Raw genomic sequence first — 24,049 nt, 5'->3', positions numbered from 1 at the left:
TTGGGTCCTACTCCTCCAGCTCAGTGCTCTGACTCCTGACGTGAGCAGTATACTGTTTCAAAGCAATCTCAGATGTCAATATTCTAAACCTAAATAATGAATCACTTTTATGAGTGCCACCTGGCATGAAATAGCGTCTTCTTGAATTGCAGTATAACACACATAACATAAAATCTACCATCTTAACCATTTTAAGTGTAGAGTTCAGTAGCAAGTTTGTTCACATTGTTGTGCAACTAATCTCCAGAACTCTTTTCATCTTGCAAAACTGAAACTCTACACCCAATAAACAGCAACTCTCCATTCCCCCCTCCCCCCAGCCCCTGGCAATCACTATTCTACTTCCTGTTTCCATGATTTTGACTCTTCTGGGTACTTTACATAAGTGGAATCATACAGTACTTGTTTTTTTTATCATTTCACTTAGCATAATGTCCTCAAAGTTTATCCATGTTGAGGCTCGTGTCAAAATTTCCTTTCTTTTTAAGGCTGAATAAAATTCCCCCGTATGTGTATACCACTTCCTGTTTATTCATTCATCCGTTGAGGGACATTTGGGTTGCTTCTATTTTTTGGCTTTTGTCAATTAGGCAGCTATGAAAATGTGTGTGCAAATACCTCTTCAAGACCCAGCTTTCAATTCTTTTGGGTATATACTCAAAAGTGGAAGTTCCGGAACATATTGTAATTCTTTTTTTTTTTTTTTGGTGGAAACTCCATACTGTTTTCTATGGCAGCTGCACTTTTAGGTTCCCACCAGCAGTGCATAAAATGGTTACAATTTCCCCACATTCTTGTCAACACTTATTTTTTCTGTTTCGTTTTGTTTTTGTTTTGATAATATTGATCTTATTGTGTATGAGGTGGTAACTTATCATGGTTTTGACTAATCATTTCCCTAATGATTAGTGATGTTGAGCATTTTTTCATGTGCTTATTGGCCATTTGTTTATCTTCTTTGGAAAAATGTCCATACAAGTCCATTGCCCAGTTTTAATTGGGTTGGTTGCTTTTTGTGGCTGAGTTGTAGGAGTTCTTTAGATATTCTGGACATTTATCCCATATCAGATATATGATTTACAAATATTTTCTCTGGTAGGGCATGATATCATTTATATGTAAAATCTGGGGAAAAAATGTCAAACTCATAGAGGCAGAGAGTAGAAACACTTTTGCCAAGGGCTGGAGGGTAGGGAACTAGAGAGAGTTTGGTAAAAGGGTACAAGATGAATAAAGTCTGAGGAGTTAATATAAAACATGGTAACTGTAGTTGATTACACTGTGTTGTGTAATTGAGATTTTCTAAGAGAGTAGAACTTAAATTTTTTTTAAGGTAAATATGTTAGACAGTGGATACGTAATTAACTTGATAGGGGAATACTTTCACAATATATACCTATATCAAATCATCATGTTGTACACTTTAAATATTTTATAATTTTCCCAACTGTGCCTCAAAAAAACTGAAAAAAATTATACATTCTGGAAGAATATTACCTCCTTTTTTAGCACTATTCTCTAAGTAACGGCTTAGCGACATCGCATACTTTTAAAGTTTCATCTGGATTATTAACATTTTCTCCATCACTTCTTAAATCAACAATCAGGAAAATAATACATCAAGCACTGATACATGGCATTTGCTGATTTCCATGGTGTCCCTGCTCTTACCACCACTGATTTCAAGCCACCACCGTCCCTAAATAGACACACAGCAGCATTACACATTGCTTCTACCATTCTGATAAGTGCATGTAAAAAAAACCGCAAAAGTATAGAAAATAGTAAAATGTAGTAAAATAATTAGCAAGGGATTAGTTTTGAGTGTGTGTTACCTTTATTTTTAATATAATTGATTCAATCCTGTGTATATAACTTGATTTTGTATGATGGCTATGTTTAACAACCAACTTGCAAAATTCCTAAAAATTTAATGATCACCCTTGTGAGGTGGTACAAGCTGGTCCCAGCACATCACTGTATGGACCCCTTCTGCTCTCTTCATGCACAGTCCTTCTACCCTCCAACAAGGTGAGCATTTTGCTTGGGTTCCTAAAATAGTGTATAACTTTGGCCTTTCCTTAAAATCTTTCACATAAGCCTCAGCTAATTGGTATTCAAAGTCCTCCTAAATCTGGGCCCTGCACACCTAACCACAATGTTTCTACACTCAGTACTGTGAACCTTGCGGCACTTCCAGTGGAGCCAGATGCCTCACGGCCCCACTCTTCACCCAGCCCTTGCACCTTCTTGACTCTGGGCCCTGCATCCTCACAGTTTCTCTTGAAGTCCTTCCCCTTTTCTCACCCAAGTCCAACTCCTCCTTCAGGGCCCAGATCCGATTCCACTGACTCTACAAAACCTTCTCTGGGTACATCAGTAATTTCTCTTATCATTTTATTATACTTACAGCTTCTAATGTAAGATGCATCCCTTTATGAAGTACTAATTTGTACTGATCTTTTATTGTTGCCACATGTTGTTCTTCATTTCCCAGTCAGAATGTACTGGAAATGTATGACATCTTCAGTTAGGCTGTAAGGAAAAGACTCACGTTTTATGCGGCTTGAGTATCCTCCCTCTATGTAGTCACACACTCAGAAGTATTTATTGAGCATATACTATCATCAGGAGCTATGCTAGGCATTAGGGATCAATTTGTATACGTCTTTGTAAAGGAACAAGATACAAGTTTTGCTTTGCCTATCTCATTGACAAGGCACCCACTAGGCACTAAACATAATTAATCAGGGTAAGTTTGGGGATAGAGTGTATATAAATAGAAACACTGAATTTCAGAGCTAGCAGGGATCTTAGACCAGGGATTCTCAGTGGGGACAATGGTGCCTCCTCAGGGGCTTTTTGGAACCTGTGGAGGGTTTGGGGTTGTAAGGTTGTTTAGAGAATATTATGGGATTTTGGGGTGGTTCCAGGGATCAGGGACTTCCTGCAATGTGTAGACTGTCCTGTCAACAAATAATTACATTGCTTCATACACAATTTTAAAGTGTTTTGCTGGGAGTTCATTAAGATGAATTATAATTAGCAGAAGACAGAACTGAACTCAACATGAAAAGCTTTCTCTTATGTGGTTTTTGGCATAGACTGAAATTTCCAGATATTCAACTAGGATATAAGTTGAGGGAAAATTGAGTTTTTCTGTTCCAAAGTTTTTTGAGTTGTCCATAATTACAAAAAAGGCCAAAAATCACATCATAAATACTAATTCCCTTCATGTTATTTGAGTCACTAAATCAACACATCATATCAATCTGCATTTTTAATCATGTCTATATCTACCTATATAAAACTCACAATAATCTGTACAATATACTAATTTAGTTCTGATTTCAAAAGGTCAAAAATTTTAAAAACTCAAAATTACATTGAATATAAACAACACACACAATTTAAATTGATATAATAAAGAATCATACTAAATATACATAAAAATGAAATAAAACATTTTTAATATAAATGGGTACAAGCAGCAGACTTTTCATATGTTGTACAGTATAGCTGTGCTGGAGTATTTGCATATTAAAATATATATGACTTTTTCTAGGTTAGTTTCCCTGCTTTTCTCTTTTATATGACAAAGCATTATACTGGTTTTTTGGAAGTGTGTAAGCAGACTATATAATCTGGGAATTCCACTTCAGGATGTTAAGGGGTGTTCCAAGATGTTTGTTTTGAGAAGGGGGCTTCAAGTCGTATGAGGGTGAAGGACAGTTGTTGCAAGACTATGCTGACCTGAGATCTCTGTGAGTGTTTTTATCTATGCTACAACCCTCGTTTCATTGCTGTGGGGTTTTGCTTGCCTTCCTGCCTTCCTTGAGAGCGTTTACACCCCTGGGACAGGGTCTGTGTCCTTTTGAATCTGAGAGCACTAGCACACTGAAGTCAAGTAGTAACATGCTTGATGAAGTGGATGCTGAAGTCATGGTGACTAGAGCACAACAGAAATGTTGGCAGATAAAACGAGAGCTTGCCTTCCGGTCACCTACAATGTAGTTTTAGAGATGATCTTAAGGATAGCATCTTGGAAGGGTAATAACAACAAAAGGAAAGAACGTCTTTGGTGCTGGGTATAGTTCTAAGAACTGGATTTCAGACTCCAGGGGAATCAAGCTGAATTTTAGTGCCTCCTGTCCTTGCCTCCTCATGTCAGAGGTATGTTTCCTACAATAGAAAGGAGGTTCTAAAATTCATCACCTAAAGGAAGGTTCTAAATACCTCTCAGTTTTGAGTAGGTTTGGAAAATGATGAAAGATGAAATGCCTGAAAATGTGCCTGGGAAATACTGAGGGAAAAACGGCCTAGCCCCTGTTATTCAGCCAACGCACACCACGGTGGCTGCCCCTCAACCCCCAATCCCACTGCTAACACACACACACACACACACACACTTAAACACATTAATCACCATTTCGCACAGGTGCTGTTCTGTAGTGTCCCCCTCTCGGGTCTAGTCAAAAATGCAGCAGACATTCACAAAAAAATTAATAATCAAATGTCCCCAACTTTTAACTAAACCAAATCCCCCTTGACATAACAGGGACAAATCCCGATCAAAGGTAAGTGCTGTGCGCCACACCTTGGGGGCATAATGCCAGGTGCTCTCGACTGGAAGAAGAAACATGCTTCAGAGGGAAAACAAGTTGCAGCTGGTCGCCGTGCGAATCAACCACAGAGCTAATATCCTCCAGCTCACCCACGTAGGGAGAGCCCAGAGGAGGCTCTGGGGCAATCAAGGACCAGCCAGAGAGCCAAAACCAGTCAGTCAAGAAGAGGAAAGGTCAGCTGCAAATACAAGCAACTGCCAGCATATCAGGTGATTTTCTGGGATGACTTAGGAATTCTTTAGGTATAACAGAAAAAATCAGTGATTTTGCTCTTTTGTCCCTGGGGTTGATGCATCAGTTTTTCTTGTCACCAGTTTTTCCTACTTTCTATCCACCTGCTGTTGCCCTTCTAAAAACACATTATGAGAAAAAAGGGTGAGATCTTATCTTTTCCACCTATTAGTGCAAACTGGTATTTCTGCCCCGACTCCTGCCTAAGAAACCATGGTAACAGCCTTTCTGCCTGGGCAGCTGCAGCTAGAGTGTCCCCCTTGTCACTCAGGAGGGAAAGGCTGCCTAGATCTCTGTTCTCAATTAGAGGAAGCTCCTCTGGATTCGAGGCCTTCCAGCCATGCATTTTAGAACACAATTCCAATTTTGTGGATGTTTAGTTTTATTTGGTGAGCTCGACTAGCTAGCCATATTTCATTGAAACTGTTGAAGGTGTGAAGAGAGGGTAACGATGAAATGGAACATTGGAGAATGTACCTCCATCTTATAAAACGCCAAAGAAATTTGGCATTTCTGCCCTGGCCTTTGGGAGAAACATGCCAGCATGTTTTTCTTAAGATAACACCACCTCAAGGTGCTAATTTGAGTTTAGAGAGAGGGAATTCTCTGTCCATAAATACAAGCAGCTAAGGCCAAAGGACTGATCTTTGTTCTTTCAGCAGAACAGAGCTTAGGACACAAGGGCACCTGGGACTGAGAATTCACAGTGATGATGAAGATGATGATGGCTAACACTTACTGAGTGCTCCCAATGGATCAAGCCCTGTGCATGTACTTCTTACATACTATCTCACGTAGTCATCACAACAGACCTGTGAGGCAGGTACTATTATAGCTTTCATCTTACAGATGAGGAGGCTGAGGCAAAGACACAGTTAGACTGGTACTGCTGGTAAGAGACAGAACTGGGATTTGAACCCAAGTCTGTCTGGCTTCACAAGCTTCTCACCCTCACACACAGCCTTAGGTGGGAGTTGAGTGGATTGGAGCAGAACTTACCCTCTTCCACTCCTCACTCCCACCCCCAGGTCTCAGCCACTGGAATTTCTGAGCCTTTTCTATGTTCTGCTCCTGGTCCTGTCTCCCCAGGTTACTCATTTTCTCTTGAAATTGAGGTCTCATCATGCAGTGATTACTATTGTGTGGTGCTGGAGTATAACTGTCTACTCTTAGAAAATGTAGGGTGAGCATAAGCCTCTTGAGGCTCTATGTAACGATGCTGGGCACTCTTTGGCTAAGGGAACTTGAGTCCATAGCTGCCATCTTTCCGGTTCTAATTTTGGAAGCACTATGATTAAGAATGTAGCAAATCTAGCTGGAAGCCTACTTTACATATTCAAAAGGGTAAGGCTTTCCTTTGTTTGCTTGCTCTGGACACAGATTCCAAACAGCAGGAATGATGCTTATGCAAAGATATTTCTCATATATTGAAAACTAGATGGATACCTGGTGTGCACACTGGCCATGGGAAATCTTGAGTATCCTGGCAGGTTGCTAGGACTTCCATGTGCATGAGACCTCAAAGTCTTGGAAAATGAGGTAGGGAATTTTGGGAAGTTACCAATTCCTAGAGCATCAAGATGAAGACTCTCAAACAAAGACATGATGAAGGCTGCCCTTGATTTAGGGGAACTGGTTTACACTAAAAAGCAGAGAACGTACCATGTCTTGAATGAAAGAAGGAAAGTGGATCCCTGGAGAAGAGTTCAAGGGCAATGGGAGAAGTACTCCAATACCTGCCCACATTTCTCTAGATCCGGGAAATATATCCCAAGTCCCTCAAAGGAGCAGACTACCTTGTGGCTCAAAGAATGTAACAGCCAGTGTAAGTCCAGGCCACTGGAAGTTAGGCCCAAAAAGCTGTGTTTGTTGGCAGGGGATAATCTCTTCTACAGCTTTAAGGATTATTGCAGTGAAAGGAGAGAGCTGAGAATCATATTCCAGTGATAGGGAAGTAGCAGCCACAAACTCAGGCCACCAAGAAGCAGAACAGGCAATCTGAGCCACAGCTTCATGTGTTGAGAAAGCTTCAGGAGCAAGACTGGGAGGTCTGCCTTTGAGCCAACAGAAAAAGGAGGAGATCTTGGGGCCTTGAAGCCCACTGACTTCCTTGGAAAACTCAGCGTCCAACGTAGTGCAATCGTCCTCAAGGCCAGGGAGCCTGGCGACATAAAGGTCACCCCATGTTATGGGTCGAATTATGTCCCTCCAAAATTTATGTGTTGAAGTCCTAACCCTCAGTACCTCAGAATGTGACCTTACTGGAGATAGGGCCTAGTAATCAAGTTAAAATAGGGTCAGTAGGATGGGCCCTAATCCAGACTGGTGTCCTAATAAAAAGGGAATCTGAGACGCTGACATGCATACAGGGAGAACACCATGTGAACATGAAGGCAGAAATCAGAGTGATGTTTCAATGAGCCAAGGTACAGTAACTATTGTCAGTACTCCACCACAAACTAGGGGAGAGGTGTGGAACCAGTTCTTCCTCACAGCTCTCTCAGAAGGAACGAAGCCTGCCCTCACCTTGACCTTCCAGCCTTCAGAACTGTGAGATGATAAATTTCTGTTTTTTACGCCACCCAGTTTGTGCATCTTTGTTATGGCAGCTGTAGGCAACTAATACACCCAGTTCAGTCCTCAGAGCACCAGGTACCGGAACATTTTAGTTATAATATCAGGAAACCAAAGGGATGGCAGCTCCTGCTATCACAATGAGCTTATGCCCCTTAAATCACGTTCTCTCTCCATCTAGGCCATGTTCTGGTGAATGACTAGGATGTCCTCTCTGCTGAAGCACGAGTGCAAATCCTATAAAATCCTACATGCACAAATAACCATTCGGTCCACGCTTGAACAATGAATAGGCAACTATTATATGCCCAGCAACCATTAAGATTTTTAAAACATGACAAACAAAATTGGGTTAAACACCCAGTTGTCCCCTTTTCAAAGTATTTTGATGAATGGATCCATTGAAGCCTGTCTACAGTGTTGCCACCCTGCCAGTCCTCCAGAGGTCAGGTGAGGGTGGAGAGGAACAGTGAGTTAGCACATTGGGGCGTACAGCAAGGGTCATCTGCTTCAACAACACTTTATGGTTCCTGTATGAAATATTTAATTGCACTAAATGCTATAGGATTGCCCCTTCTAGAGCAGAAATCCTGTATGGAAAAATGACCAAGATAATCATGGCCTCTTTTTCTTGGCTTTTCCTTAGAGGTGAAATTAGAGCAGAGATTTATTGGTCTATTTCATCTAATTTTGTTGGATTCCACTAGAGCCTTTGAAATTCTTGTTTCTGAGGAACATTATCTCTGGTGTGCGATTTAGGAATACAAAGAAAGATGGTGATTGGATGAAAGATGGTGGTTGGATATAAGCCTTTAAAAAATCTTTTTATTGTGGATAATTTCAAATATATACTGAAGGAAACAGACTAGAAAAATGACCCTGAGTGCACTAACCGTGTAGCTACAACAGTTACAAACTCATACTTACTCTTGTTTCAGTTATGCCGTCTGCTTCTCCTTCCCCACCCTGGGTTGTACTGAAGCAAATGCCAGCTATGATATCATTTCATCCACCAATGTTTCTCCAAAAGAGAAAGACCTTCAAAAAATTATCATGAACCCATCACCACACCTAAAACATTAACAATTTTAAGTAATATCTATTGTCCAGTCAGTGTTCAAGTTTCCCTGTCTTGTGGTTTTTGGAAAAGTTGGTTTGTTTGAGTGAGAACTTTAAAAATGCCCACATGTTGCATTTGGTTTCTGGGCCTTGGGTTTCTTTTAAATCATATGTCCTTCCCCCCCCCCCTTCTTTTTCCTCAAAATACATTTGTTTAAGAAAACAGGTTATCTTTCCTGTCGAGTCTCCCAGTTTGATTTTGCTTATTGAATTCCTGTGGTGGTGTTAATATGTTCCACAGCCACTATTTCCTAAAACCTTGTTATAAGATCTAGGGCTTAATCTGATTGAGGTTTGATATTTTGGCAGGACCACTTTACACAAAGATGGTGTTGGACCTCCCAGCAGGAAGCACATCCTGTTCAGTTCTCTCTCTTCTTGTGATGTTAATGGCTATTGATAGTCATAGCCTACATCTTATTTCATTTGAGATTTGCCAAATGACAATATTCTGAGTCTACTATTCCTAGTGTGTGATGGTACATCTCACAAAGGAAAGGCAGGTTCAGTGCTTGATTCTTTTCAGAATAATTAGTTGTTTCACTAACATCTTTCAAAGTTGACCAATGAGATTATTTTTGACATATCATTATGAACTCATGACTTTTTAATTTATTTAATATATTCTAATCCATTGTTGGCATCAATGCTCCAACTGTCCCATCTTTGACTACTTGGTGTTGTTTCAAGTTGGTGCTTGAATCCTGCACATGAGATGTTTACTGCTTTTGGGAAAATGGCATAAGGACCCTTTCCAGAGCTTTCACTCATAGAGCAGTGGTATCCAAACTTTTTTATTCTGAACTCCCATTAGAAAATATTTTCATGTGAAAATTACCACTATATGTTTATTTATAAATTATACACATGTGCTATTAAACATATTATGTGCAAAAAAAACATATTATGTGCATAATAAGATACCCTAAATAGAAATTTTAAGTGATGAGATAAATTTGAAATACACAATATTTAAAAAATGATGGCCACCTGGGAGGTTACTGGATATAGCCCTCTTAGCCAACACAACAGAGCTGGGTAGGGAGAATCTTGGCTATGGCAGAGAGCTCCACCTTTGCCTGGTGAGAAGCCAGGCATCATAAAAGACACCAGGCTGTTGGCCTCCAATCCTGGTGCCTGGAAAGCTCAGCCCAGTTTCCTGCCAAGAGTTTGGCCATGAGCACGGCTGAGATTCCTAAAGTATCCTGGCACCCCATCAGGCTCTTTCAATGTCCAACAATCTGGTGAGCAGGCCTGAGTTGGATAAATGTCCAGAAGAGGAGACACACAGGCTGGCTTCAGAGATGTGGAAACAGAATCCTATTCATCCCTCTGAGAAGGAAAAATGTGAAGTTAAGAAGTGTGACTCCCTTTGAGAAGGGGAGCAGCTCTGATGAAAAAGGACTGGTAAAGCAAATTACTGTAAAAGAACGTTTTCATTGCCTTCCTATTCCGATAAACAAAGCCAGAGGATAAACAAATATTTACGACTCAGACTGCTACACAGAGGACTTGTTTAAGTAATCTGGTTGAGACAAATTCTCAAAGACTCAAGTAAAGATTTAGCTCCATCACAAGTATCAGATTTCCTCGGTTGTGCTTTTATGATATTCAGTTTATGAGGACACTCCTACTGCCAAATTGTTTTGATATCCATCTAAATTGCAAACCTTCATGCTTGTCAATAACTTGGAAACATGTGGAAATTGTGAAACATTAGGAAGGAAAGGAAGGCTGGTGTTGGAAGTAATGGTGGTTTATGCAAGGAAGCTGTTATTATCTCTTCAGTATATCTGAACATAAAATCAGCTCTGATTTTCCCAATAGAAGAACAATCTTTTGTTCTCCAAAACAATAAAAAGAAAAGTCAGAACAGCATCTGGCTTTCGAAACGGTGGCCACATTCCCTGCCACCATTTTGTAAAAGTTTAAATGCAAATTTGGATAAAATAAAAATTTCTCCTCTGGCAATTTCTAAATTTAAACATGGAATTTTACTCATAATTTACATCTGTCACAAAGAAAGTTAAGAGCTGGAAGGACCTCAGAGAGTAAGATCATCTTTAAGAGGAAACAGAAACTTCTAAGTTGTTCATTATCTGAAATTTTACTCTAAGTTATTCATTCCTATAAGTTAAGGGTTGCTAATCCTAGAGGAATGGAAATATGCCTAGAAAGCAGGATATTTGTTGCTAGCATTTTGCGTGAATCAGTCAGTTTTTCTGATTGGAGGGACCCAGGCAGAGATATTTTGCAAATTTTGTGTGATAATCTCTTCAAATGATGGGAAATGTTTCTACCTATTGATTTTGTTCTATACAAACATTTAAGTTCTGTTTTTGTAATACCAACTACTCTTACTGAAAAATAAAATTGGACCAATTTTAAGATCTATACTAGAGATTTATCCCAAAAGTTTAGTTCTCAAAATTGGAAACAAAGGTCCTGAGCTTTTTATTTGGTCATAATCACCTTCACCTTCAGAAGGGCTGGCTATCTCTTCAATTATGTGGTAGTAACTCATTACCCTTACTGATCAGTTGTAAAATACCTTGGGATTCTAAATGATTTTTCTACTAATGCTCAGCTTCACCAATTTATCCAAAAAGGAGACAGACAGATTACATCATCATGGAAAAATCTTCCATTCCATGTGATTTCCCAACTGGATGAAGTTCTTGGGGGCCCCGGCGGGCAGGCAGACGTTGACAAGACAACTGTGCTCTCTCTATCATGTAAACAAGTGAAAACAACTCCAAACTATAAAATACTTGTAGGGAATCCAGCAAAGGATTTCTATTTCTCATGAAGACTGCTTCAATTTTTTTTCAAACATAAAATATCAAATTTTTCTTAAAAAGAGGTGTTTTGGTGCTTTTCTCTTGGTGATCAGTGTGTGCCTGATCCTCTTCCCCTTGGCTGACTCAGTCCACATGTTCTTGTCACAAAAGATAACTTGCTACATAAAGTTGGATGCGTGTCAGTTTCTTGGGAACAGGCTTATCAGTTAATAAACAAGTTTTATTAAGCATTTGCTGATGTCCAGTACTGTGCTGAGCACTGCAGGGAACTCTAAGACTTGTAAGTATGAAGGTGGTATATCATTCAGAGCGTTTATAATCTGGTTAAGAAAGACAAGTTACATGAAAAACAAGGAAACAACCAAACGTTAGTCGTTAGGCAACATGGGTCTGGAACTGAGTGTTTGAGAGGCACTTTGGAAAGAAGTTGGACTTGTGGGTTGTTTTGTACTACTTAAATTTTATTTTACATTTGGAGTAAAAAGGTTCAAAGTTCCAAAAGTTAAAAATTCCAAAGACCTTCCTTCCTCCCCTATACTTCAACTCCAACTTCCCTCCTCAAAGGCAATCGATATTACTGTCTTTTTGTATCTTTTTTTCAGAGATGTTTTGTGCATATGTAAATGTGAGTAGGTATATTCTTCCCCTTTAGAACTACAAATGTAGCTACTCTGTGCCTTGAAACACAGAGTGGTAGTATGGTATAACTACTAAAAGCCGAGGCTTTGGGTAGTGGGCTGAGGGAAATAGATGAGGGAGATGAAGAGGTACAAACTCCAGGAGCACGATAAATGAGTCATGGGGATGAAATGTACACAGAGGGAAATACAGTCAGTAATAATGTAATACCTTTGCATGATGACAGATGGTAACTAGACTTATCATGGTGATCATTTTGTATAGTGTACAGAAATACTGAATTACTATGTTGTGCACCAGGAACTAAGACAGTATTGTAGGTCAAGTATATGTCAAGAAAAAAACCAAACTCATAGAGAAAGATCAGATTTGTGGCTGCCAGAGGCAGGAGGTAGGCAGGGAGAAGGAATTGGAGGAAGATGGTCAGAAGGTATAACCTTCCAGTTATAAGTAAGTCCTAGGGATATAATATACATGATTAATATAATTAACACTGCTGTATGTTGCATATGAAAGTTAAGAGAGCAAATCCTAAGAGTTCTCATCATAAGCAAAAAAAAAATTTTTCTTTTTCTTTCCTTTTGTATCTATGTGAGATGATGGATATTCACTAAACTTATATGATAATCATTCCATCATGTAAGTCAAATCATCATTGCTGTACACCTTAAACTTATTAAGTGCTGTATGTTAACTGTATCTCAATAAAACTGGAAGAAAAACAAAGCTAAGATTCTGAAGCCTGTGTTCTTGAGGTGGGAAGCCCCATGAAAAAGACGGCAGGACCTCCAAGCAGGGCCACTACTCTCCTGCCAGCACCATCCAGTTCCCTGGTCCTGCAGCATTACCTTGCTTTTTGCCTTTGAAACGGCTTGCTTCTAGAAAAGCAGAACTTACCACTAAGATTCTATTGGTTCCCTATGCTAACTCCTGATTGGTCCATTTGTAGCACCTTATTTGCATGGAGCTCACTCCTGGTTAGTCCATTTCTGTCACTCCTGATCAGTCCATTTCTACAAAGCTCATTCCTAATTAGTCAACTTTGTTACACCTTATTTGCATATGATGCTGCAAAGTGTAGACTGGCAGCCTATAAAAGCCTGTGTAAACCTACAGACTGGGTCCAGAGCTTGGAGTGTTAACTCCTCTGGACCCGCTGGTGTAATAAACCCAAGTTCTCCAACCTTCCAAGTGCTACTTGGTCTCTTGCCAGGATCCAGGTTGCTGTCACAACCTAGCTGTAACACTGAGCCGTAACACACTTTGCTGCAACATTCCAATCTTGGCTCTGTCATTTTTTTTTTTTTTTACCAGTGTGACCTTGGGCAAAAGTTACTGAGACTGTTTTCCAGTCCGTAAAATGGAGGAAAGTATGAGTACCTGTCTCTTAAGGTTGTCAAGGATTAAACAAGCTAATGCATATTAAATACTTAGAACAGTGCCTAGCATGTAGAAAGCATTGTAATATGTTAAATATCACTATTTTCACTTAATACATCTTGGAGATTGTTCCATATCAGCATAAACAGAGGACTTATTGATTCACTTGCAATTGCTTAATATTTCATTGAAGGACATGCTATATTGTGCTTGGCCTTAAATGATGAGTAATATTTAGAAAATTAGGAAAACAGTGCTGTCATGCTGCCTCAGGAGGTAGAGCAAAAGTAACATACTATCACTATGCACCTCCAACTGGCTAAAATTTAAGACTGACCATACAGTGTTGGCAAGGATGTGGAACAACTGGAACTCTCTCACACACTGCTGATGAGTATGTAAAATGGTGTGACCATTATGGAAAGCAGTGGCAGTTTGGCAACTTCTTACGAACTTAAACACACATCTGTCTCATGAGTTAACCATTGTACTGCTAAGTATTCACTTGAGAGAAAGAAAAACATATATTTGTCACTAGCAAAGCCCACTGAGGTCTCTGGGAAAAATATGATGAAATCTAGGTGATAAGGTCTAACCTCTTCTTTTGTGCTTAATCTAGTTTCACTTGCCTACAGGTGGCCGTGTAAAGAGGCCTTGCACCTAACACTTTGGATTAGAGCTCCCGGCGAAGAATTGTGCTCCCGACACCCCAACTTGGCAGGCCATGTGCAGAAGTGCTGCTCTCAACCCCTCAATTCAAGGTGACTGTATACCATGTGCAGAGATGCTGCACCTGGCATTTCAATCTGAAGTGTAGGGTGCAACACGATAGTGCTGGGCTGCAAGAACTCCATCCCTTCCCTCCGCAGATGAAAACTCTATGAAGCAACCCTGCCAAGGGCCTTTTGGAGAGAGCAAGTACTTTAGAGCATGAGGTCACACCTCTCCATTCTTTGATCAAAGAATAAAGCTTTCCTTTGCTTCTGAACCAAACTCGGTCTCATTTTATTGGTACGAGTGACACCAGGCAGAAGGACCCTTGTTGGCACCCAACTCAAAAGCATAGGTAACAAATTCTGGCAACCCTGATGGGATGATGGACCGTGGCCTTTTTGCCTGCATGTATCCACCAGGCTCCAGGCTCACCCTGGCTCCAGCGGGAAATGACAGAAGCTTTGGGAGGTTTCCGTGAGGATGATCAACTCTAGTCTTTGAGTATACTCTGAAGGGGAAGAATGGCAGCAGTCTTTGGCCAAATTCAGAGCAACTCTGCCCAGAAACCCAGGTGCAGTGTGCACAGAGTGTAGCCCCCAGAATCATTTGGTCTGTGCCCACTTGAGGGGAGCATACTGCGGCATCACTAGGGATTGGAGACTAAAATTCATGCATGTCTGCCCACTGCCTGTGGCTAGCCTTCCCGCATTACTGGATGCCCTTGGAACAAGATTGTATAGAAACAGTAGACAATCTATTCCAGTTGTCCTGGCCTAGGAAGCGAGACTCCCAGAACTCTGAAGAGGAATGGTTCACAGACAGGAGTAGTTTTATGAGGGAGGGAAAAAGGCTGGCAGGATATGCAGTAACCTCCCAGATCCAGGTAATAGAAACAAGAAGCCTATCCCCAGGGACCCCTGCCTAAAAGGTGGAGCTGACAGCCCTCACCTGAGCCTTAAAGCTCAGGACAGAGCTCTTCAGTGTTTACACAGATTCCCAGCATAGTATGCATATGCCATGCATACAGGGTTATTTGGAAGGAAAGAGGTATGCTTCCTGCAGAGAATAAACAGGTGAAGCATACCAAAACTCTTAGAAGCAGTACAGCTTCCCAAAAAGGTGGCAGTGATTCACTGTAGGGGTCACTAAAAGGGAACGCAGAGGTCATAAAGGAAATAAGGTAGATGCAACTGCCAAAAGGGCGGCCCTAGAACCAGCAATTTGACAACTATCCCTCATACCTTGAAGGCCAGATCTATTCAATTATTCCCCAATCTATGCAAAGGAAAAAATAGACAAAGCCAGAACATGCGGCTTCAATAGGAATTTGCTGTCACCTCATGGCAAACAAATTTCTTCTGTAATGTGACCAGAGATATTCAGGAAGAATGGACTTCCCTAATTGTTACATTTGTCACGTCCAACCTGAAATAGGAAAGGACAATCACACACATTTAAAAGGAACCCCAATAACTGAGAAGCACTAAATACCTTCCTCCTCTCAGCAGGCAAAAACTGTAAATAAGTTGAAGTCGAAACTAGTCTCAGTTGTGACACTCATGGACCAACAGCATCAACAATGTGTTAATCTGGCAGTCTGATGAGGGCAAGCGCAGTCGTTTGGCACCTGGGTGCCCCAGGAGGACCCCAGCTATACTTACATGGGTTAAAAAAAAACAACAGAGCACTGACTCTTTGAGGATTCAAGCCAATGGCATAGGGCCAGTGTGCTTAGAAAGAGGATACATGTTCTTGGGTAAGCCCCTAAATGCAAACTACCTGTGAAGCAGCCCAAATCTTTAAACACCAAATAAAAATCTGTTGGCTCACTGGTCAGTATGGTCCTAAATGCCTGAATTGGCCCTAGATTAATCTGCTGGCTGACAAGAGAGGGGCCTGTGCACTGGCCAGTTAGTCATGTTGATTTTACATCAATTCAAGTGGCCTGATTGAAGAAAGTGCAGACAGGCCACTGGAAAAAAGCAGCTTGGCTACCAGAAGCCAGCCAGCCTAATCTGACCTAACAAATATAGAGCTGGGTAAAACAGGTCCTTCCCACTACCACTTGGTTTCTACATTTCTGGGGCCACTTAATCACCGTTGTCCTCTTGCTGATATTTGGGCTGTGTATCTTAAATTGTCTGGCGTCCTTTGTCATAAGTTTATAAGACAGGCTGGGACCTGGGACCTGCAACCCTTTACCATGGTGTTTGCACCTGGACAAATGTCTCCTTGAGCAACAGAATACAAAGAAACTATAAGGAACTAAAAATAACTTCACCCATGCACAGTTGGGGCAATTAAGAACAATAAAACACAAAAAGGCCACAAACCAACTGCCACTTCTGAGGTGCCAGGACCAATAGGAGGGATCTGCGCATAATCTCTACACACAGCACCACCAAGGGGGTGGGCAGACCACCTAAGTTATGCCTCCTGCCCCACCCATGGACCCACCCCTGTTCTTACCCACTTCAGGAACCAGCTTGCCCTTCCCTTGGGGAGTAAGCAAGGGCACCTGTTTCTTGTTTTCACTCCCTCCTGCTGTAGCACTAGTTCCAATAAAGCCTTGCCTGAATTTCTCATCTGACCTCTTATCAATTTCTATTGATTAAACAGCCCAAGGACACAGGTAGGTAACAGAATCTGTAAAACTTCAAATGGCAATCACTTTAGGGATACGAACAGTTAGGGCTAAGGCTTGGTGACAATCAGACACATTTAAAAGCAGCTGGGGAGAAGCTCTGCTCCTCTACTTAGGGTTAAGATGATGCCAGAAATCAGCAGGCAGCGGTTACAAAACGAGTGCCTCTCAAAATGAGGAGCAAAAGACAGAGGAGGAGTTGTCACCGGCAAAATCCGCTTGTTAATGATTCCAGGGAAAGAAAAACAGAATCTGGGTAATAAAATAAAGTCTAACCTTTTTTCTTTTCCTTTGTGCTTCCTGTAGTTTCTTCATAGGGTACTGGCCGCAGAGGGCTTGCACCTTGTAGTTCAGCGTTCCTCCTGTGAAAAGGCTGCATCTGACACCTCAGCTTGGTAGGCCTTGTACAGAGATGCTGAGCCTGGCGTGATGATCTGGGGCTGTGAGTGGCCCAGCTAGGCCTGCCCCGCGAGAACTCTCTGCCCCGCGAGAACTCTCCGCCCCGCGAGAACTCTCCGCCCCGCGAGAACTCCACCTTCTCCCTGCTGATGAGATCGCCCTAAAGCAGCCTTGCCTATGGGCGGAACGTGGGCTGTAGGGTCAAGCTCACACTTGTTCATTCTCTCCTCAAAGAATAAAGCTTTCCTTTGCTTTTGAACCTAACTCGGTCTCATTCTATTGGCTCAGTCAGGAGGACCCTTGCTGGGGCCCTACTTGAAAGGATCAGTAACATATTCACACAAAGACTTATTCACAAATGTACATAGTCAAAACCTGGAAACAACCCGGTGGCCATCCATGAGTGAGTGAATAAACAGGTTTTACTGATTCTATACAATAGAATACTTCTCAGCAATAAAAATGGGCAAACCAACGATAAGTGCAACATAGGTAAATCTCAAAATAATGTGAAAGAGTACATACTGTATGATTTCATTTTTGTGAAACTCTAGAAAATGCAAACTAATCTATAGTGAACAGAAAACAGATTAGTATTTGAGGAGTGGAGGAGTCGGGGTGAATTAATTACAAAAAGGCACGAGGGAACTTCAGGGAGATAATGAATATGTTTATTATCTTGTGATGCTTTCACGGGTATGTCCATGGGTCAAAATTCATCAGATTATGTGCTCTAAATATGTGCAGTTTATTGTGATAAAATATACCTTAGCGTGGGCAGGTACAGCCCAGTGGTAGAGTGCATGCTTAGGATACACCAGGTCCTGGATTTGATCCCCAGTACCTCCATTAAAGTAAATAAATAAATAAATATACCTAATTACCTATTCCCCCCCTCCACAAAAAAGAATGAAAATATACCTTAGTATAACTGGGGAAGGAAAAAGAAAATACAATTGTATATATTCAAAACAAAGGGGTTAAAGCACCCATAATAAGCTAATAGAAAAACTGAAATTTTTGAATCTCCAAATACAGTTGAATATGCATGCAAATACAGCATGATACCAAATAAGGCGAAAATTATTTGCATTTAGTTTTTATTTTGCACTTTCCCTTCCTTGCTTCCATATCCAAACTAAGTATGTTTGTAGGGGAAGAAAAATCTTTCCTTCTACCCTTCTGTGTTCTCAGCTGGGGCTCCTGCAACAAAGACAGATTAGTAAGGGAAGAACAAACAGAAATTTGTTAACACGTAAATCTTGTAAATGCATGGGAGAAACTTGGGGAAAGAGAAAGAACAACTAAAAAAGGTGGCTTAGAACTCCTGCTTATATAGCATCTTCAACAAAAAACCAATAAATCTGTAGAAAAGGACAAGACAAAGAAAGCAGTTTTAGGCTTCCAAGGGCGGCAAACTACATGGGAAGAAACTAATGGAGCTAAGGTCTTCTTGCAGATTCCTCAGGTGCTGTCCCTGGGCTAGTAAGAGTTGAGAATCATCTCCAGTAAACAAGAATTTGTATCCTACCTTTAGGCAGAAAAGGTGGACAGGAGAGATAGCTTTTCTTCTGTTTGCTTCTTCTTAATTGCCTTCAGCTCAAAATAATTTTGGCAAAGAAGCATGTTTGGGGGTCACACATTCTGGTTTCCTCTCCCTTAGTTATACATTAGGGGAATTATTTCCTTTAATTGCTTTCTTGAGTCACTTCATATTTACTTATTGAATTAAACTGGGTTTTTTTTTCCTTAAGGGGAGATGAGAAAGAGCTTGATTGGTGTGTACGTGCGCGCGCGCGGGGGCACACTCTTCGAGGTGGGACACGTGGAAATGTGGCTAGTAAGTAGCAGGGATATCTCAGTTCAAAGTTGTTTCCCTTACACCAGTGATTCTCAAACTTTTCTGGCGTCAGGATCCATTTTGCTCTTAAAATATATTGGGTACCGTAAAAAAACACTGTTCTAATGGGAATGTATGTCAATATTTATTGTGTTAGAAATTAAAACAGAATTTCAGAAGTATTTATAAATTCATTTAAAAAATAATAAACCCATTGCATGTTAATAGAAGTAACATATTTTTATTAAAAAAAATTCATTTTCAAAAACATTTAGTGAGAAGAATGGCATTGTTTTGCATTTTTATCAATCTCTGTAATGTCTGGCTTGGAAAAAGACAGCTGGATTCTCCTGCTTCTTCATTTAATCTCTTGTGACATCACATGTCCTGTAGCCTCTGGAAAACTCCACATGTCAAGTACAGTCATGAGAGTACAGGAGTAAACAAGGCAAATAACATCTTAGCATTGTTAGAGTGAGAACTGTTTGTACTTCAAGGATCTTAGTGAGAGAGGGTTTTTATCTGCCCCAAATCTCTTCTCTGGGAGAGACCTTCAGCCCATGTCAGTAGGACCAGACTCAAGTCGCAGCATGCACCTGACACACTATCCTGTTTTACAAGAGTACCATTGAAAGAGAGTCAACAACCTTCCCTGTTTTACAGACTATTTACCCGATAAAACAACTGGAGCTTCAGTAATGCTGGGGAAAAAGGATATGAGGCCAAAGATTACAAGGAATGTTTATATATCTAGTTAACATTTGTCCCCAAAGCCTTAAGAATATATTTAAAACTGGATTTTAAAAAACCTTTATTAAGGACAAATTACTCTGAAAATTGACCCCAAAACACTAGGTGTCACATTAGCAATCAAGGGAATAGTCCCCTGACCACATTTTTCTTGAATTAACAACGAAGTTTCCACTGTTTTCCTAGACAACAGCAGCTAACCATTAAGGGTTCGTTTAGGGCAGAACACGGTCTTCATTCAGTCATGCCCAAAACAGTGCGTTAATTTCATGTAATTATGTGCAGAAACCCGGTATTGTGTGTAAACGATACTGTTTCTCACCACAGAGTTTGGGAACTGGTGGTAATTGCAGCTCCAGAAAAGGTCTAGCTTCATTTAATAGAATACATAAAGCCTATTTAAGGAATGAAAAAGTCAGTAGGTTTTGGTTGTGCATTGGTTCTTGAGGTTAATTACATACTTTCTCAGTGAGAGAAGAAAATACATTAAAAACCAGAGCTAAATCCCAATGGTAAAATCCTTCCTTTCCCACACTCCAGGAGTTCTTTCACGTTGTTTCTGTTTCCGTTTAATCATGTGTACTGTCACCCTGTCAGTGTAGTGCAGAAGATATGTGATTCATAGGTATGGAATGCTCTTCCTGAGGGCTTTACTGGAACTAGTGGTACCCAAGAAGGGGGAGAGGAGAGTCAAGGAGCTTGTTGTCTAAATTTAGAGCAAAGTAACAATATGCCCTGTGGGGATCAAATAAATAAATACTGCAAAAGAACCTACAAAAATATAAGTTGTTTTATTATCAACAAATGTTTATTGAAGACCCACTATGTGTTCCATCAGCAGTTATCATCAAAGTGCGCTGTGCTGGGCAATGTGCACTATATACCAAGGTATGAGGTGCCTTTCTGTGCTGGAGTTTTACACTCTAGTTGCAGGGATAAGCACACAAGATAATATTAGATCAGAACAGAGATGCAGCAGATACAGTATTTATTATTATTATTATTATTATTATTATTATTATTATTATTATTATTATTATTATTATTATTATATTGCATTATTATTATCATATTAGATCAGAGCAGAAGTGTGGCAAAACATTCAAAAGCCTCAGAGATCCCTTCTGCTCTAGGCTGAATGTTTGTGTCACCCCAGAATTCATAGGTTGAAACTGAATTCCCAGTGTGATAGTATTTGGAGGTGGGGCATTTGGGAGGTGATTAGGTTCTGAGGGTGGAGCCCTCATGAATGGGATTAGTGCCCTTTGAAAAGAGACCCCCCAAGAGCTCCCTCACCTCTTCTGCCATTTGAGGACATAGTGAGATCCAGATGGCTGTCTCCGAACCCGGGAGCAGGCCCTCACCAGACATTGAATCTGCTGGTACCTTGATTTTGGACTCCCCAGCCTGTAGAACTGACAAATGAATTTCTGTGTTTATAAGACACCCAGGCAATAGTATTCTGTTAGAGCAGCCCAAACCTCCAGTCAGGGGTTGCCCCAGGCAGCTTTGTGGATCTGGTGTGACCTGAATACTCAAGGTCTGAAAGAGTATGGTCCATGGAGTATTATTAAAGCCAAAATTATTATTGACAATTTCCTGGCCCAAAACTAGGTTTGTGCTTATGTTAAATGTCTTAAATACCTAGTAGTATAAACTTCTGTATACTATCCCCTACCAGCCCCCAAGATGTAAAGGAGAGAACCAAAGAATTTCCACTGTGAAATTTTTTTAATGAGTTAAAGTGTAAACGATTCATAAACATAAGGATTTTATTTCCCTTCAGAGTCTCCAGCCCGAGGAGAAGGTATGTGTCTGGTGCAGTTTGCTGTTTGCCGCAGGAAGCATGTTAAGGCTAGGAGTGAGGTTGGGGAGACCATTTGATCAGGGTCCTGGCACGGTCTTCTCTTTCCCACATGTTGAGCTGACTGCTGTCAAGAACACTTTTTGCTATTGAGCAAATTTATGGTCATTCCATTTAGTTTGATTAAATAACTTCCTTTGGGGAAAATATTAGACATTGTTAATTAGATGTTTCTCTAGAAAAGTCTAAAGGAATCAATTCCGTTTGGTGTTGTGTAGTAAAGAGTCTAACTTTTACTGCAAAAAGAGGCTTGGCCTTGTCCTCAGCTTCCTGGTAGGAGAGTTTTTGTTAGCCTGGGGGTCCTGGGCCAGCAGATAGTCACCAATGATGTAGGGTGGGGGGTTTGAGGCTGTATCAGTGGACCTCCTGAAGGGCTGGAACCTTTAACCATTGGATAAAGACTGGGCCCCTAGGCTTGGGCAAATACCTACCTAGGCTTGGCTTCCTTGGTTGGGGACACTCAATGCATTTTGTCACATATCAGTGCCAAGAAAGTGACAGTGTCATGACTCCATGGGGAGAGGAAACAGAAATTCTGCCTTCCGTACTCTCTTGAACTCTGCCCTGTATATTTCGTTCTCTGCCTGAATCTAATCTGTATCCTTTAGCTGTATTAAAGCATAATCATAACAGCTTTCAGTCAGTTCTGTGAGTTCTCCCGGCAAATTATCAAACCTAAGTATGGTCTGAACCTCTGAACTTGCAACTGATGTCAGAAAGGAGGCAGTCTCTTGTGTGTTCTGCTTCTTCTAACTTTTCAGACGGCTAAACTCTCACAGGTAGAAAGGCACGTGTGTATGGCTTGCAAAAGTCCCCACCAGCTCAGCTTTACTGCCTGAAGTCTATCAGCCCTGGCCTAACCTCATAAAATGCAGGTAGAATATTCCTACCAATATTTTGGTCAGGAGAAATCACATCGAAAGGAAGATTAGCGCAGTTTGGGAAAAGAGGACACATACACAGACAAAGATGTCCATCCAAACATTTACCTGAAGAGTGAATAGAGGACTGACTACATAAACTATGATATTGCATAGAGTCAATGTTATTTTAAAGATTGGATAGATATTTACATCCTAACATGAAAAGATCTCCAAAATAGTTTATTAAATTATAAGAGCAAAATACAAAGAATTAGCTTTTTTTAAATTGAAGTATGGTCAGTTTACAATATTATGTCAATTTCTGGTGTGCAACATGTTTCAGTCATACATATACATATATATATTTGTTTTCATATTCTTTTTCATTATAGGTTACTATAAGATATTGAATATAGTTCCCCGTGCTGTACAGTAGAAACTTATTTATCTAGTTAGTATCTGCAAATCTAGAACTCCCAGTTTATCCCTCCCTACACCATTTCCCTCCAGTAACCGTAAGTTTATTTTCTGTCTGTGAGTCTGTTTCTGTTTTGTAATTACAACTTCATTTGTCTTTATTTTTTAGATTTCACATATGAGTGGTATCATATGGTATTTTTCTTTCCCTTTCTGGCTTACTTCTCTTAGAATGACTATCTCCAGGTCCATCCATGTTGCTGCAAATGGCAATATTTTATTCTTTTTTATAGATGAGTAGTATTCCACTGTACAAATATACTACAACTTCTTTATCTAGTCATCTGTCAATGGACATTTTGGTTGTTTCCATGTCTTGGCTATTGTAAATAGTGCTGCTATGAACTATGTATTTTTTCCAATTAGAGTTCCCTCCAGATATATGCCCAGGAGTGGGATTGCTGGGTCATATGGTAAGTCTATTTTTAGTTTTTTGAGGAATCTCCATACTATTTTCCATAATGGGTGTGCCAAACTACATTCCCACCAGCAGTGTAGGAGGGTTAGCATTTTTAAATTTTTCTTTTTTTATTAGTAACCCTAAAGCAAAGGAGTAAATGTTTAATGAAGAAGTAAAGAAGTTTAAACAGTTTTCTTTGGTTGGGGATGTGTGCTAACTTGGGCATGCGGACTTGCTTATCTGGGGACCCGGAATTGTGAAACAGAAAAGGAAGAAAAGCCAGTCCGGAGTGTGTTAAAGAGGAAGCTACTCCCACGGTCCATGGTGGTTCACGCCCCTCTGAGGACCCCCTGAGAAAATGTAAAACACCTTCCCAATTGTCAGCCCAAGGGATAGGAGAGGGGAGCATGTATCTGCTGCACACTCCCAAGTTCCCCTTGGCTGGCCAGAGTTTGTCCACGGGTGTGAACTCCCTGGCACTTCCAGGCTTGTGGCCACAGTAGAGTGTCTGAGCAGCTCCCTCCAGCATCCCTCCAGGTGGTGGCAGGGCAGAGAAGCAGGGCTTCTCTGTCAAGTTAGGGCTGCACATGCCTGGCTCTCACAGCTATGCCTGGAGCAAACTGTGGGCTTAGAGGATGCCAGGACACAAAGATCTCTGACATGGAGTAGGATTCTGGAATTAATCCAAATGCTGGACTTCCTAGAAGATGTAGAATTTCTGGAATCCCA

General features: G+C 40.7%; 1 protein-coding gene across 4 annotated transcripts in view; it reads right to left on the bottom strand.

The window, feature by feature from the left end:
• Positions 1-17,168, bottom strand: part of SAMD7 (sterile alpha motif domain containing 7) — a 54,731-nt gene extending 37,563 nt beyond the window's left edge. For 3 of the 4 annotated variants that reach the window (XR_012072437.1, XM_072960695.1, XM_006200824.3), the window contains exon 1: positions 17,004-17,168. Coding sequence is in view for 1 of the 4 variants with exons in the window: in XM_006200824.3 (XP_006200886.3) it covers positions 17,004-17,042 (39 nt within the window). In the remaining 3 variants the exon portion in view is untranslated. Of the gene's footprint in view, positions 1-2,410; positions 2,536-17,003 lie in introns of all 4 variants that reach the window. The other variant, XM_072960690.1, reaches the window with a different exon arrangement.
• Positions 17,169-24,049: the final 6,881 nt, after the last annotated feature.

Source organism: Vicugna pacos, chromosome 1 (genome assembly GCF_048564905.1).
Source record: "Vicugna pacos chromosome 1, VicPac4, whole genome shotgun sequence".
In the NCBI taxonomy this organism is placed as follows: Eukaryota; Metazoa; Chordata; class Mammalia; order Artiodactyla; family Camelidae; genus Vicugna; species Vicugna pacos.
Note: the sequence above shows the minus strand (reverse complement) of the source record. Positions and strands in the feature narration are given on the sequence as shown.